At 38.5% G+C, this 16,347-nt stretch overlaps 2 protein-coding genes across 2 annotated transcripts; both read left to right on the top strand.

The window, feature by feature from the left end:
• The first annotated feature begins 547 nt into the window (after nucleotides 1–547).
• LOC131313367 (myosin-2-like) lies at nucleotides 548–8,135 on the top strand. Its single transcript, XM_058341644.1, has 6 exons — nucleotides 548–1,093; nucleotides 3,440–3,566; nucleotides 4,593–4,739; nucleotides 4,811–4,920; nucleotides 5,623–5,823; nucleotides 7,281–8,135. The coding sequence occupies exons 1-6, from the start codon at nucleotides 842–844 to the stop codon at nucleotides 7,728–7,730; spliced, it is 1,287 nt and encodes a 428-aa protein (XP_058197627.1). The 5' UTR covers nucleotides 548–841; the 3' UTR covers nucleotides 7,731–8,135.
• A 667-nt stretch (nucleotides 8,136–8,802) lies between these two features.
• Nucleotides 8,803–14,663, top strand: LOC131314427 (F-box/LRR-repeat protein At1g55660-like). The gene is made up of 2 exons (XM_058343034.1): nucleotides 8,803–10,212; nucleotides 14,402–14,663. The coding sequence occupies exons 1-2, from the start codon at nucleotides 8,854–8,856 to the stop codon at nucleotides 14,558–14,560; spliced, it is 1,518 nt and encodes a 505-aa protein (XP_058199017.1). The 5' UTR covers nucleotides 8,803–8,853; the 3' UTR covers nucleotides 14,561–14,663.
• Nucleotides 14,664–16,347: the final 1,684 nt, after the last annotated feature.

Here is a 16,347-nt window from a genome sequence, read left to right as displayed (position 1 = left end):
GGTGGAGTGGGGTTAAAGTTCTAAAAAAAAAAGAGGGAGAGAGAGAGAGAGAGAAAAGGGGAAAGGTAAAATTTGAAAGAAACAAAAAAGATGGTGGTTAAAGTTATTTTTATAAATAGTAAAAAATAGAGTTAAAGTAATTTTTGATAAATAGTAGGAAAAAAAAGAACTTTATTGCATATTTATTTACCAATAAAAAAAAGAAAGAGTTAAAAGTAATTTTTGAATGTAAAAAGTAAAAAAAAATAAAAAGTTAACTCCTTCCGTTAGCTCCATCCGTTAAAAATTGACGGAATTGGACGGCAGGGGTTTAATTGCTAACGGAATGCTAAGTTTAGGTGTTTTTTTGTTAATAGTGAAAGTTCAGATGTTTTTTTGCAAGTTGTCAGAAAGTTCAGGAGCTTTTTTGAAATTTTCCCTAATAGTTTTGTAAATTCGACTTTATGCCAATTACGTCCTTGCGCGTGGAGCAAAATTCCCGTCAAAGACCTTACAACGGTTGGCTTCAACAACCTGAAAAAGTGGGACCTATATCTCGTTATTTGAATTCCACATATTAAAAAAGCAAAAGGCAAATCACCTCTTTCTTCAGACGAACTCCTGTTCCGTCCCCAAAAATCTGCAACCCAGCTTGGCCGGCAGCTCAAGCGATTCCCAAATCCACGCCTTTCCCTTTGACCTCTGTTTCTGGGTTTTAATCCATACAAATTTCTGTGCAATAAGTACCACTCCACTGGTTTGACTCGAGGAAGATCCAAAAATGGATCTCCTGGTTATTGGGTTTGGGGTCAATTCTGGTTTATGGGTTTAGTTTGGTGTAGTCTTTTGTGGCAGTAGAAATATGGCGAAGCGCTTGACAAGTACTCGTAGCTCACTGGAGCTTATGCTGGACTCACTCATGCAAAAGGACGAACAGCTGCCGGACGTGCCGCCGGCGTTGCCGTCTCGTCCGGTGTCGAGGGCTCGCTTACCTTCGGCAAGAAGGGCGGTGCAGTTGAACGTGCAGAAGTTTGGGTTGAGGCAAGATTTGAATCAAATTGAGGGTAGAAAGAAAGGCGAGTGTGGTATCAAAAATGGGTTTGTTCTAAGTAAGGTATGGGAATCTTTGGCTAACAAATTAAACTGCGTTTTTAATGCTTGAGATTCATTGTCTAGACGAAGTGGGTAAATAATCAAATATACAACTATATTTGCATTTCATTTATGTGCATGTGATTGCTTGCTTTTGGAATTATATGCAGTTACATAGCATTTTGATTTGATGGGATTTAGGAAAATGAGATTATAAGCACAAATTACTGAAAAAATTCTTGGATCTAGATGAAGTCTCATATGTGCTATATGTTATATGGGTTCTGTTAGAGTCTTAGAGATTTTTTTTTTTTTTTTCCTTCTCCGACGGTCAGGGGTGTGTGAGCCAGCTTACTCGCACCTCAACTAATCCCCTCCCCGGTCCAATCAAAGGCAGGCCATCCCCTCCGGAACTAGGGAATTCACTAGAAATTACATTCTTGTGGCCTAACCCAAAAATCGAAACCTGGTCAATTGTGTTGGAAGCAAACCCACAAACCAACTAGACTAATCCTCAGGGCTCTGTTAGAGATGTATGAAGTACTTTTGTTGGACACTACGGGATTTTAGTAAGGCGTGGGATTTTAGTAGGATACTCTGCTGAAACGCACATAATTTTAGGTCAGAATTATGCATAAAACTCCTAGGTAATATATCATATTATCTCAGACACCTTGTAAACACATATACATTAGAAAGTAGAAAAACAAGTACATCACCATATATGCATATTTAAAAAAAAAAGTACTTTTGAGGGTCCAGTGGCTTTGACATAAAAGTTGGATGAGTCCAGCACCTGGATACATACCCGTGCCGGATACGCTTAAGGTCGTAACTGAGTCCATATGACATAGTTGCGATACCTTATCTCTGTCCATAAAGTTTGAAGTGAAATATGATATCTTTGTTATACCTGTTCAATGAATTAGTAGGTCTAATTTTGGTTCACTTGTGAGATACATTTGAGGCTCTTAAGCCATTCCATGAAGTGGTTGTTGCATTGCCATATCCTCTGCCAAAAGGTTTCGATATCATTACTAAACTCTTTTCAAAATAGCCTTCTTGTACATTATGACAGCTCTTATTAAAGTAATAGTCTACACTAGATCTTGAGTTCATGAGAAACAGTGCTGAAGTTTTCTACAGATATAAGATCTTGGCGTATTTTTGAATACTGAGATAGCTAAAGGAGGCTACAAACTGCAGAACCATACGCATTGAATGATTCAATGCACTAGTAAGTCGGCTTCACATGATCTCAACACCCTCACACAACTTGGCCATCCTATTTTGAAAGCTCATTATAAGTTCCTCATATTTCACTTCCTTTTGGAAGAACTTATCCAAGAACTTGTTTCGAAGACCGCAGAAGCACGCGAGATGGTATTGGAATTACTGAGAACTTTTTGTGTGGGTTGCCTAAAACTAGATCGTTATGACGCAAAAAATGGACTCCACACGAGAGAAATGGTAATTCCCATCTTGTTTCCCAGTACTGGAGGTTATATGACATACAACCCTCTTTCTTTACAAAAAAGCGGAGAGGATGTGGACCATGCTACACAAGAGAACTGGGAATTTTCAGTGCTAGGGTTTGTATAATATCAGAGTTGGTGAATAGTGTGAAAACTATTAATTTAAAATATATCATTTTATCACAAGGATTATTTGAAGTTAGAACACATAAACCTCCAAAAGTAACAAGTAAAATTGAGAACGTATGAAGATATCAAGAGTAGGAAAGAGCTAGCCTGTTACTCTGTGAGAATAGGAGGTGTGTTGAGCACTGTCATAAGGCTAATATTCCTCCACTCATGAAGGTTTAACCGGAGTGTACTAGCCCAAGATTCAACCACTCACAAGCTTTCGTCATCCGATGTTCACTATCACAAGGAAGATTTGAATAAGTCACGAACCGAGTTGCCCAACATATAGAAATAGTAGTAGTAGACACTATCATAGGCCATCCATGTACCTCTCTAACATGGATATATAGCTCTAGAATATATAAGTGTATTTCTTCTCCTCCCTCTATCTCCTTATCCTCTTTTTTCATTCAACATTCTTGTGAAGAATGATATCCTATTTATAGACTCTAAAATTATTTTTCATTTAATGTAATGATAATATGAGACATATCTCCCATAGTCCTATTAAATTTTGTAAAATAAGTAATTTAACATGTAATAAATTTTGGAACGGTAATTCATATAAGCAACGATAAGTGTATCTAATAATAATAATTTTTATTTAAAAGTTCCAACAAATAGGTTTTAACATGTATGTTACATCCTTTGTTCCTTCTGTTCTGAATCAGTTGTGCAGCATAAATTGATCCCGTTATCTGATAATCATATGTTTGTTGCAGATTGAATTGCCAGATTTGATGAATGATACGAGGGAAAGAGTACTGGAGATTCAAAGATACTTTCGAGGACACCAAGCCCGCTGTTACTATCTCAAGCTTAAAGGAGGAGCAATTATACTGCAATCATGTAATGCACACACCATTTACTTACTTTATTTATTCAATATCTAGAGGTTTCTATTTCTGGTTTTCCAAATTTCTCCGGTTTCAGACGCGGAGTTCTTTAGTGGACATGTCAGTCAACTAGTAGGAAGTAACGATGGATCAGTTTAGCTTCTACTTGGGTTTAAAAGATCCAGCATGTGCAAAAAAGATGATAGGCGGTTAGAGTTAGGACTCTCAAATTGCATTTACATCCCTTCAACGCGGTCTTCCTCTCTCAAACAAAAGCAAACAAGTATATTTGATAGCCTAAGATAGCCTTCAATCTCCTGTTCCTTTTTCATTCTCTAATGTTATTTGGCCAAGAAGGAAAATATATACGTTCATCTCTAATTTTGTTCCTCAACCTAATCAACCCAAAATATTTTTTCCTACCATTTTGGACATCTGATGCAATATAGTTTTACCATTTTGACAAAAAAAAAAAAAAAAGCCCAGTCTAATTTATTAATGCCTTTTGTTAAACTATCCAACTCAAAATCAACTTCCATTGAGTGGAGGGGCCACCGAGGTTTATATACTAGTTTTGGAGGTTACAATTAACAATTGTGAGACAAGCTTTAACACTTACTAGTTTTGGAGCTTATAATTAACAAATGCGGGACAAGCTTTAACACTCCCTGCACATGAGACTCCTAACCCGCACGTGGAGAGGTAAATAAAGGATCCATATCATTGGGATCGTATCGAAACAAGGTGCACTTATGGTACACAACAGAGCAATTAATCAAGAGAGTCTTGTCCAAAATCCTCCAAAAGCCTAGCTCTAATACCATGTTAAAGCACCAAACTCAAAACAAATTTGAAATGAGTGGAGAAGCCGCCCACTCATATACTAGTTTTGGAGGTTATAATTAACCATTGCGGGGCAAGCTTTAACAGCTTCAAAAGAGAATACTAACATAATCCACATTTTAGTACCCTAATTTTGTAGGCTAGAAGATGTTACGTTTTGTTTCTAAGTGCTCATTCAAAAAATACATGTATGCAGTTGTTCGTGGTGAAAGTTCAAGAAAGGATTACCTAGCACTGAGTAGAAGATTAGCAGCAATTATTGTGATACAGCAGCATACAAAAAAGTGGATTGAATGGAGAACTGCACAAAAAAAGAAGATCGCAATTATATGTTTGCAATCTGGTAAAATTATTGAACTTTGCATTAACCTTGCTGCTGCAAATAACATGCTAAACTTTCATCCTCTTACGCAGTGATCCGTGGCTGGTTGACTCGTCTTAATTGTAAGGAAAATTTCAGATTGCTGGGCACTAAACCCATGGAAGATATGAGGACACTAGACTGGAGAAATCCAGAAACAAAGGTAAATATCTTGCGGCCAGGCCTACAAGTAAGGTCTAAAGCATTTTTTGTCTTTGGCACTGCTACTTTGCTCGTGGAAGTTTTTTGTGTTTGTGTGAGACATTTACTTATACAATATGAGGTCGACATTTTATTGTGATCATTTTACGAGAGTTAATATATGCTATGGTTTAAATAGCTGCAGCGATTTTCTTTAGAATCTTCGTAGTTCATTGGGGCATATTTCCAATTAAATTCTTCAAATGTGCTCGTTGATTATTTTATTTGATGGATAGCATTTTAATTTCTTTCACTCTTTCGAACTGCCACTTTGTTTGCGGAGGCTATTTACGTTTGCATTGTAAAATGACATCTATAATATGCGATCAACATCTACTTCAATAATTTCTAAGAGAATCAGTCAACGGTTTGGTTTAACCAGCAGCAGCAATTGTCTTTTTTTTTTTTTTGGTTTATTCTGACATAGATCCAACCAAACTTTCTTTCACAATACTGGTTTGTTATCTTATGGATGGCTATAATTTTTGTCCCTTTTCAAATTTTAGTAGTTAGCTTTTAATTAAGCTGAATCAGAAGTCAAGAAAAAGGAACAAAAGAAAACAAGCGTTGAGAATCAATAATCTGATTTTCCCATTTTGCCCCCATTATTTTTAGCACATACTCCAAATCTTTCGTTGATTAATGTTCCCTGTTTCTTTGGCAGGACTATGTTCAAGTTTCACCTTCAGCTATTGCTGACCTTCAAAGTCGGCTCCTTAGGGCAGAGACAGAACTGGGGATAAAGGAAGAGGAAAATGCTGCTATTAGACAACAACTTCAGAAGTTTGATAAGAAGTGGTCACATTATGAGGCAAAGATGAACTCAATGGAGAAAATTTGGCAAGATCAGCTGACATCTTTGCAGGTGAGTTTTCCTTGCTTCCAATTCTCCATCCCTTGTTACTCCAATGGACATCTTGGCCTTTCTCAGATTCAAACCAGATAATAAGTATGTTAAAAAATTGTAAACAATTTTTAATTTGACAGATTAAGGCATAGAAATGTCCTCGCTTTATGGCTGCCTTCTGTTTTAGATGATAGTCCCAAACTTCTTCTGCAAATGATCGTAATAGTATAGCGGCTTACATGATCATAGTGTCCTACCATGGATAGTTCTTTAGGCCATGTTTGGATCAGAGGCGGCTCCATGTTATAGGTTGCATGGTCAACTGAACACCCGAACAAATTTTTTGTGCTTAGAATATATGTAAAAATTATGAGCTAGCATTTCTTTGAACACCCAACATAAATATCAATGAACACTTTATTCTAAAAGTCTTGAACACGTAACGCAAAAAGAATTGAACACCTAACCCAAAACGAATTGGACACTCAATTACAATCCAATTACAGTCCGTCAATCTTGGTACGTAATTCATATTTGAACACTTAACACATTGCATCAAATAAAGCTTATAATCATAATAATAAAAAATTGTAAAAAGAAAGTGAAAGGAAGAATATATCGGTGTAAGTATTATGCTTTACATCATTTCTCCATCTTTATTGTCGATGATCTAAATGTGTTAATTTCACATTCATGACAATAACCTTTTTTTGTGTGTGTCTAGTTAGCTTACAAAATTATGGACAAAACTTTAAAAAAATTCAACAACATTGCAAACCCCGTTTACTTGAATAATATTCCTCCGAATTTAAGAATATGATAGAAAATCTCATCATGTCATCTTAAAAATATTTTTGAGAATGTCAACCCTAACGTACTCCCTAAAATTTCTTTCACAAGGGTTTTAGTAGATTAATACGCTAATTAAATGTTGACAAAAAATATGAAAACTCATTGAGGACAACTGTAAAACTTTACCTTCTCTATTCTCAAAACATTGTCTACTACAAAATACAACAACTTTTGAAAAAAATAAATTTTTGTTAAAAAATATAGTATATATTTTTAAGTTTTCATTTCGCCCCGTAGTTAATTTTTTAAGAACAAAAGTTATGTTTTTTGACCATACTATTTATACAACTATATGAGATTCATGAACATATATTATTAGTTAATATATTAGCTAGTAGAGTTAAGTTAATTTCTGAACACCCAATCACAAATTTCTGGAGCCGCCACTGGTTTGGATCATGGATTGGTGAGGGATTTACCAAAGGAAAGGAAAACAAAGATATAGCAATACCTTTCCTTTGCATCGTTATATTTTTATCTTTTCCTTAACCTCTTCATTTCTCTGAAAAAATCCCTCCTCTCTTCAAACACAGATGTTAGTGTATATGCATGTAGATGGAACTTCAAGAAAATTTGTTTTATTTTACGACATGACGAATGTTCTTGTACCCATATTTGTGCAGATAAGTCTAGCAGCAGCCAAGAAAAGCCTTACTTCTAAATGCATCACCGATCAACCAGTAATATTTGATCCTTTCCCATTATATCCTTATCATGGAGCTGATGCTTCAACGCCCTTGGAAACCAACGGTACTGATGGAAGAATAGAAGAAGATATTCCAGAATTGCCTTGCGATACAGAACCACAACAAAGAAACAGAAGATTAAATGATAATACTCAACCGAGAGAGCAATGTGAAAATGAGTTTCATGGCAATTCCAGCATTGACAGTGAATTAAAATCAGCGAGCTTAGCTTCCAGCATAGCTCATGACGAGGAACTTCGAAAACTGAAGCTCAAGTTTGAAACGTGGAAGAAAGACTATAAAACTCGGTTACAAGAGACAACAACAATGCTACAGAAGGTTGGCCACTCAGAAGCGAAGAAGAGCCGCAAAAAATGGTGGAAATGATAAATCCAACGAAGTGGCGTTAAAATTTGATTTGTTTTTTAGCAAAAAAATCTGGCTGGTTCTTTTTTTTTTGATAAAAATCTGGCTGGTTCTTGGTGGGGCCTATATCTGCATGATGGTCAAGGGAAGGGAATGGTGTTTACAATCCTGGCAATATTTGTTGCTTGTGGAGAAAACATGGATGCAACTGAAAGATCCTATGAAGCTCTTGTGAAAACAAGTTGTAACATTTTGTTCAATTTGTAATGTGCGGCATCTAGTTGTATGGCTCTTGAGAAAATGAGAACAGAACTGTTCTACACATCGAGGGAGATGTTGTCTGTATATTGTGGATTTTGTAACTCCATTCTAGTGTTCTGCAATTAATCGAAGTACATAAAAATTCGATCTTCAAGAAAATTTCAATGCCCTGATAGTACTTTCTAGCTATTTTTTGTTTGGAGAAGCTGATATTGGCGTGACCTAATGAAAGCAGTACAGTATTCTGAACATTCAAACAATTTCATTGATCTCAGTTTATGAAAAGGCTGTTGCATTTATCATTTCAAAAGCTACGCCTCTTTACTGGTGTTGCAGAATTCGTATGACCCCTACAAATGCTGAAAAAACACTTACGGATATTGGTTTGAGTAATTCTTTTTACAAAAAAGCATAGAAAAAAAACATGCGGTTTAAATCAATTTTTTGGAATCCGAAATGGACCTCATAAAATAATTAATCATCATGCCTATTTATTGGGCGCCAAACAGAGATTAAGAGGAGAAGTTAAAAAGATATTAATAGGAGAAGTTAAAAGGAGCTGGAGTGAGTTATGTGGCGCAAGGAGAACGATGGGACAGACGCTTGGACAGAGGATCCGAGTCCTATTATTCTGTTGTTTGTACCTGTAACTATTCTCCTTATTATTAATATTAATGCATTTCTTACTCTTCAAAAAAAAAAAAAAAAACTTCACTATTCACAAATAAAATTTAGAGGGTTTAACTGAAAATAAACAAAAATTAAAGGATGATTTTGAAGTTAAAGAACGACGATCATCAACAACAAGACAAGAAGTAAAAATCCAAGTACTTTTCAAAACCCCAAAAGTACGAAACGAAGGAAACACAGACACGGCCGGAAAATGGCCGGCGACGACCGCATCACTGCATTGCCCGAATCCGTACTCGTCCACATCCTCTCCTTCCTACCTGTCCGAGACGCCATCAAAACCGAAGCCTTGTCGAAACGATGGCAATTCCTCTGGACTTACCTCCCATCCCTCCTCTTCCGTCAAGATGACTACCTCACAACAAACGAGGAGGGATTCGTCGCCTTCGTTGACAAAACCCTTCCCGTCTTCAGCTTCTCCAAGCTCGAGAAATTCGGGGTCGATTTCTTTTACCAGCCGCGTTTCGCTCCGAATGTGAATTCGTGGACTCGATTTGCAGCGGGGAAGGGCGTGGAGGAGCTTTACCTCGAATTCGACTCCGATGATTTGGACGAGGACGTACGGTACGAGTTGCCACAGGTTTTGTATACGAATTCATCGTTCAAAAGTTTGGGTTTCTCGTTGTGTAGGGTTATTCCTAAAGGAAATGTTGCCTGGAATTCGCTAAAGAAACTGTCGATTGGGTATGTGAAGTTGAGTGATGGTGTGATTGAAAAGATATTAGCTGGTAGTCCTGTGTTGGAAGTATTGGAATTGTGTAACTATGGGGGTTTTAGTCGTTTGGACCTCAGTAATACCAGTGTGAAAAAATTGATCCTTAGAGAGTTTTGGGAAGGATATGTACCGGATAGGGAACACGATAATGACTCTGAAGAAGATGATGAAGATGACGATAGTGAATCTGAAGAAGAGGAATCTGATGGCGAAGACGACGACGATGGGGAAAACAATTTTTTTTATTTGAACATCGAACACGACAACTCTGAAGAAGAGGCAGAGGATGGGGAACACAACTACTCTGAAGAAGAGGAATCTGATGGCGAACACAATGACTCTGAAGAAGAGGAATCTGATGGCGAACTCAACTCCTCTGAAGAAGAGGAATCTGATGGTGAACACAATGACTCTGAAGAAGAGGAATCTGATGGCAAACTCAACTCCTCTGAAGAAGAGGAATCTGATGGCGAACACAACAACTCTGAAGAAGAGGAAGATGATGGGGAACATGGTGACTCTGAGGAAGATGATGGGGAACACGATGACTCTGAAGAAGATGACGGGGAACACGATGACTCTGAAGAAGATGAAGTTGATAGTGAACACGACAATGAAAGGTTGGAAATATCGGCTCCTTATCTCCGGTCATTGGAGATTTCCGGTTGTATACCGAGGAATTGTCAGCTGAGGAACATATCATCTTTGGTTGATGCTACCCTTGACTGCGACTTGGATAGATATGACGATAATGAAAGGATCCAAGATACTTTAAGAGGACTTCTTGAGAGCCTTGTTCATGTGAAGAGACTTACATTAGGTGCTCAGGCTGCAAAGGTTGGTATCTAAAAGATCTACTTTTTTGCGATTGAGTTATATGTTACCGGCTATTGTTTCATTTCCTTTTGCTGAAGAAACCGAAGGAATCTTATATGCATGTTAATTATTCTCTAAGAATTGCACGTGGCTTTGTGTATAGTACCATTTCTCAGGTAATTTCAAAGCTACCAATTCTCAGGCATTTGCTCTCCAAGTAATTGGCTCGTCAATGCTATGCATGTTGCTTCAATTGGTAGAGTCACACGGTAAAAGGCCATTAGTCCATAGCACGACTAGCACCCATAAAGAAGTCCAATTGATTACAACTACGACGTACCAAAACTGGTCATTTTCTCTTGTTATGGGGGCTTTAAATGTTTTCTTGTATCTCTTGCCAATCAGAATCAGTTGATTCATACCTCGATTTTATTTCCTATTTACATGGCAAGCCTCTACGATATAACAAATTATGCGACATGGGTTGGAACTGAGTGTGAGTCATATGACTTTAAAAGAGGAAAAGTAAAAGACAATTGCTTTAGGATTCCCTCTTTGTGATGGGATTTACTCTATGAGTCCCTTCTTAGAAGATGAGGGCTTTCCTTGCTGACTTTGGCTTAACAAGAAAAGATATTCTTATTCTACGCTCGTCAACTAGCTACCATAATCAGAAATAGAAGTCCGTTAGTGGCACTCCAGCTGGGGTTGGCAACCGGAAATGCCCTCCGACGGTTAAGTCAGTTTCCACTCGAGGGCAAATTGTTGACTAGAGGCACTAGTCCGAGAACTCTTAATGAAGTAAAAATGGAATAGAAGTATTTTCCTCATAGTACTCTCTGAGTCTCTGTATTGGGTTTTAGATGATCTGTTATGTGATGCACCATAGCCAGGCTGGGGTTGAGCTCCAATGAAGAGTCCCTGTAGACGTTTGGATGGATGGTCACAATCTCACATCGCTTGGTGAATGCTTCCATTGGAACTTAGCAGTTATGTGCATTTTTCTTGTATTTATAGGTGAATTTGGCTACTACCCATAGGTTACTAGACTTGTAACTGTGGTTAAGTGTCATCATTGCAATCTTGTTCATAAGATCTCCGCATGTGGGTTTGACATCCCCATGCAGCAACCGAATTGATGCTTGTCAATCATTTTGGAGGTGCATGTGCTCAAATTCTCTCGGGCATGACTTTGGAGATAATTGTCGACCTTCTATTGAACGAGCATACACCTCGGCTATCTAGAAGGACCGACCATGAGATGGTTCTCATTAGTTCAGACTTTTGAACCTCCTCGGACTCTATTCAACCGAGATACCTGATACGAGTATTGTTTGATGATATTGACGGCTCGAGAACTTGGGCCTCTTTGGATTTTTGACCATAACTACAGTAAGTGTTGGCCAAGCTTGAAGTCAGAACTGAGGATCCCTTGATCTAGTTGACCTAAGTATTTGGTTGACCTCTGTTGTTGAATGAGTCCGAGGTTGCGCTGACTTCCTTGTCTGTATTTGACTTCTTTTAATGAATTTGTCTTCATTTCTCATTATGTTTATTTAACATATGTCACTGTTTTCACCCCCCACATCCATATTTTAGGACTTGCATTTGTGGTAGATGATGAGATTTTTAGGAGGAGTTGGTCCAGGGTTGTTAGTACAAGTAATTAGTAAATGTACTACTCGGAGCAAAAAATTATAGTCTAGGATTGTTGGAATTTTTTACTTACTTTTCCTCTAATTTCCCAAAAGCTTGGCCTTGAAGGAATGATGCATGGTTCAAACAAAAGTTCCACATATTGTTGTCATTCTAGAATATACAAAGACTGTCTTATGGTAAGACTGTTTAAAACTGTACTAATTGGTCTTTTCTTGTTGCTTGCTTTTGAATTTTTCTTTGATGCATCAAGGTACGTTCAGGAATTGATTTGAATCAATCGGGGCAGTTTTTACCTGAATTTTTAATCGCGGGTTCCGTTGTGGTTTTTAATTTCAAAAAACCGGCCGGTTTAGGTTGGGTTTGATTTTATATGATTCCTGCACCGAAACCCAAGCCTGACGGTGATATATTTGAAAAATACCATAATGTGGGGTTGTTGATCTGATCCGGTTAACCTTGTGTGCGCCTCTAGTTTAGTGAATGGGTTCCCTAGCTCCGAACTCCTAACCTGCACAGGTGACACCCCCGTTAGTGCCTAAGCCGGTCAGAGGCGACCGGTCAGGCACTCCGATGGTTAAGTGAGCAAGTGCTCAAGGCGAGGAAAGGAAAGTACAGAGAGATTAGGGTAGCGTTCCCCTATAGGTTGATCTCTTTCCTTTATATAGAGTCCCTAGATTTTCTCTCCAAGCGAGCGCGTGACTCTCACGCTCGGTTACCGCTTCAGATAACGTCATGCCTAACGTAAGCGTTCCCCTATAGGTTGATCTCTTTCCTTTATATAGAGTCCCTAGATTTGCTCTCCAAGCGAGCGCGTGACTCTCACGCTCGGTAACCGCTTCAGATAAAGTCACGCCTAACGTACTGGATAGGGCAGTTATCGTGCATGTGCCTGAGCTGTCACCCATGTGCACTTGTGCCCAACTCATGCCCTAATACGTATGGAGCAAGGCAGTTAGGCTCACTTGGATGAGCTGGCTTGTATGAGTCTGCAGAACCTTAATGTCTGAACTGCATGGAGTTGATCATTGACCTCAGTATGGACTGGCAGTCCGATGCTGCTCATCTGAATGTTGCCAAAGCCGAACCTATCCCACCGAACCTAACAGTCCAGTGAATGGCTCGATCTGATAAGACAAAATCGAGGAGGGGCTGAGCCCGGTCTTCTGCTGAGTGTATTGACTTTGACCGAACCAGAATATTCGGCCCGCTACACATAGTACATATGTACATTATGCCTTAATTTTGTTATGTCAATACATGTTCGGGTCGGTTGCGGATTAGGCCAGTTAACCTCTGGATTCGGGGGAAATCCGAGCCGAACTAGTGGCTAGATGAAAAAAAAACCAAGTTCAGTTTCTGATATAAATTTCAGTTCGGGTTCGGTTTTACCCAAATCCAGGCTGAATCGACCCGATGTCATCTCTTTGAGTCCTCCACTGTTGAGGTGTGAATGTCTAACGGTACATACGTGCATTAACAAATCAAATGTGTTATTAGTGTGTGGGTATGAGGAGTGGGAAGAGTACCTGAGGTCGCCCTTTGGGAATATGGTGGTTACTACGATGACTCAAGACCACCGGAGGTGGAGGAGGAGAGAGCTTAGGGCAACCTTAGAGAGAGAGAGAGAGAGAGAGAGAGAGATGGTAGTGGAGAGTAGGTGTGCATTGAATGCTTGTCTTTAATAAGAGTTAACTCCTCTTTATATAGGAGCTTGAGACCTGCCTGTGGTATCAAGCATGCTCAAAAGTTCACCTAATTTTGAGACATTGTTCGTGACAATGTAATTATCAAAAAAAATTGTTCTATGTCCTCTACCACAAACATAGAGGTAGCCCTTCCTCACAGAGATCGCCGAGGGAGGCCCGACCATCTCGTTTCTATTCAGGGTCTGCTTGATGATATACTGGCTAAACTGCACCACCTAAGAGCTGAACACCGTTGGAAGGGAGTCCAGTTGAACAAGATGTTAGTCCTATTGAGTGAGATACAAGATGGCCAGCAGCCGCAGCAGTTTGAAAAAATGGAACACTTCATGTCCAGCTTGAAACAATGGAGTACTTCTTGTCCGGTCAGCAGCAGTACTATGAAAAAATGGAGCACTTCATGTCTGAGCTCATTCAGTGCTTTCCCAAGTTCCCCCTTCAGTAGTTTATGCGACTATTTCTGTTTATCAGTGGGATGTTGAGTGTTATATTGGCATATCTGTTGTCTCAACATACTATTTGGGTCTATACTTAGTTATACTGCAGCCATCTTTTGGTTCCTTAATTTCTCTTGGTTGGTGCGTAGTGTTCCAGTTGTTTATATCGCGTAGCTCGTGGACCTTGAAAATGGATGTTTTATGATCCCTAGTCCTATGTTGATCTTATTGTTATCCTGTTTGGTTTTAAATTTCATTGCTCAGGTATACTGTTTGTCTGGATCCTATGCTTATTTGTTGATTTATGCTCTCTTGTTGCCTCACCTGTACTTTGTCAATTCTAGACAAAAAGGAGTATGTTGGCTATGTAGTACTATATGTGACTGGGGTTATATGTTGATCATTTTGCAGCTTTTCAAGTTTCTTGATAGAATCTCTGGGAGGAGGGGTTTTGTTTTTGTTTGGATGTGTTTTGTTGTGGCATTGCCAAAGGAAAACTCCAGCATGCCTTGCTCTCCTTTTGTTGGCAATGCCATTTGGAAAACATTGTTTTTTTTTTTTTTTTTGTAATTTCATGTAATGGTGTTGGAAATTTCTTTCTCTGTAAATTGTAATTGTTCTTAAGTTTATTTAAGTTTATGTTGTCGGAATCAGAATGGGATGAACTTTAAGAATCCAGAAATACGCTTGTGCGATTGAGAAGTCGCTCCACATAATGTTCGAGCAAGGGTTGGGCGAACGCTATGTCAAGCCTTCATGGATATGAAGGGTCTGATGAGATTTGGCTCGCTCGAGCGGTTTAGAGTTTGCTGGAGCTATTTATGGGCACACGACGACTATATATATGCTGTTTTTTTATCTGACAACTATAAATATTTGCATACAGCATTCCCGACCTAAACGAAGCATTGTGCCAGACGACTGAGAGCTGTGAAAACCTACTATCATTTACACGTTAGAGAGCTAGTACAACTAGGGCATGGAGTATCATTGCAGACTTCCAATGCCATAACGTTATTTTTTCAGTTGAAAGGAGTAAGGCCAAGTTTGCCGCTTCATTAGGAATAAATACCGGCGAACACCTAAGGTATCCCCCGATTGAACGGTTGAGATCATGCCACGGAGGCACGGATGCAAGTTTGACCAAAATTGCAAGATGTATTCTTTGAAGTTGAGTTCTCTTGAAGATTGCTTATTGTTTAGCCTTTTTTTGTTTTCCTCTTTAGTGGCACCTTCCTTTAAGTCACTGGATATGTAAAATGTTGGGCCAACTCACTTGACCTCCTGTGCTTTAATCAAAGTGCAGGCCTTGACGTTCATTTATCAGCACATAAATTTATGTGCTTTGTTAACTCGTGTGCATCGCTACTACTAGGCTAGTCAATATCCGGAGAATCCGATCTGAATTCGATAAAGTTAATCCGTAATCTGATAATAAACAAACGGATTGGATCAGATTTGGATTGTGTCAGATTAAATCTGATTAAAATCCGAATGTTATTTTAAAAACCCTATTTCCTCTCATCGATTAAAAAATCCAACACATTCTCACTTCTCTCTAACAGGGAGAGGGGGGGGGGGGGGGGGGGGCGCGGTGTCTCATCTCCACCGTTGACCAACACCACCGACGACCACAACCACCGGAGGCGCCTCCACCTCCCTCCATTTTTTGTCTTGCGGATAGTTGAATGATTCGGTTGGATCTCTCTCTCCCCCCATTTATTTTTTCCCAAAAAATTTGTATTTTTTCCTTTTTTCTAGAAGTTTGGAAGTTTAAAAAACGAAAAAAAAAAAACCCGGATTGAATTCAGATTTTCGGATCGGATATTTGATTTTATGGATTTGGATTGTCACTGTCGGATTTTTAAAGTTTGGATTCGGATCGGAGCTTGAATTCGGATTCAAATTTGTCAGATTCGGATCCAATTCAGTCCATTGATAGGCTTAGCTACTACCTTCGCCATAAATTCCCCTCCCCCACTTTTTCATGATGTCTCTATAGACGTCAATGTATAATTACGTATAATCTACGTATTATAAAACAGAGCGATTTTTGTCCACATATACAAACAAGAGCATCTCTCCAACCGTTAAATTGAATTTTCAATAGGTTATGGCCATTCGATCAAGAAAATACATCCTAATATAAACCTCTTAACCTTATGACTGGTAAATTCTTTCAATTGATTATTTTTAGGTTATTTCCTTAAAAGACTTGAATATATTTTTGAATTTAAATCAACTGAATAATTGATTTTCCTCTAAAGTTGATTTCTTTACATTCAATTTAATATTTGCTTTTAAGCTGTTTCCTTTTAGGTTTTTCTTAGAGTAAAAAAAGAAACAATTCTTTTTGG

This window comes from Rhododendron vialii, chromosome 13a (genome assembly GCF_030253575.1).
Source record: "Rhododendron vialii isolate Sample 1 chromosome 13a, ASM3025357v1".
In the NCBI taxonomy this organism is placed as follows: Eukaryota; Viridiplantae; Streptophyta; class Magnoliopsida; order Ericales; family Ericaceae; genus Rhododendron; species Rhododendron vialii.
This window is presented reverse-complemented; position numbering and strand designations above follow the sequence as displayed.

Bases quoted from the DNA above. Each gene is read 5' to 3' on its own strand.
- LOC131313367 (XM_058341644.1), top strand. From the start codon at position 842: ATGGCGAAGCGCTTGACAAGTACTCGTAGCTCACTGGAGCTTATGCTG. The intron at 3,567-4,592 runs GTAATGCACACA...ACATGTATGCAG, and splicing joins AGCAATTATACTGCAATCAT to TTGTTCGTGGTGAAAGTTCA. The intron at 5,824-7,280 runs GTGAGTTTTCCT...ATATTTGTGCAG, and splicing joins ATCAGCTGACATCTTTGCAG to ATAAGTCTAGCAGCAGCCAA.
- LOC131314427 (XM_058343034.1), top strand. From the start codon at position 8,854: ATGGCCGGCGACGACCGCATCACTGCATTGCCCGAATCCGTACTCGTC. The intron at 10,213-14,401 runs GTTGGTATCTAA...ATCATTTTGCAG, and splicing joins TAGGTGCTCAGGCTGCAAAG to CTTTTCAAGTTTCTTGATAG.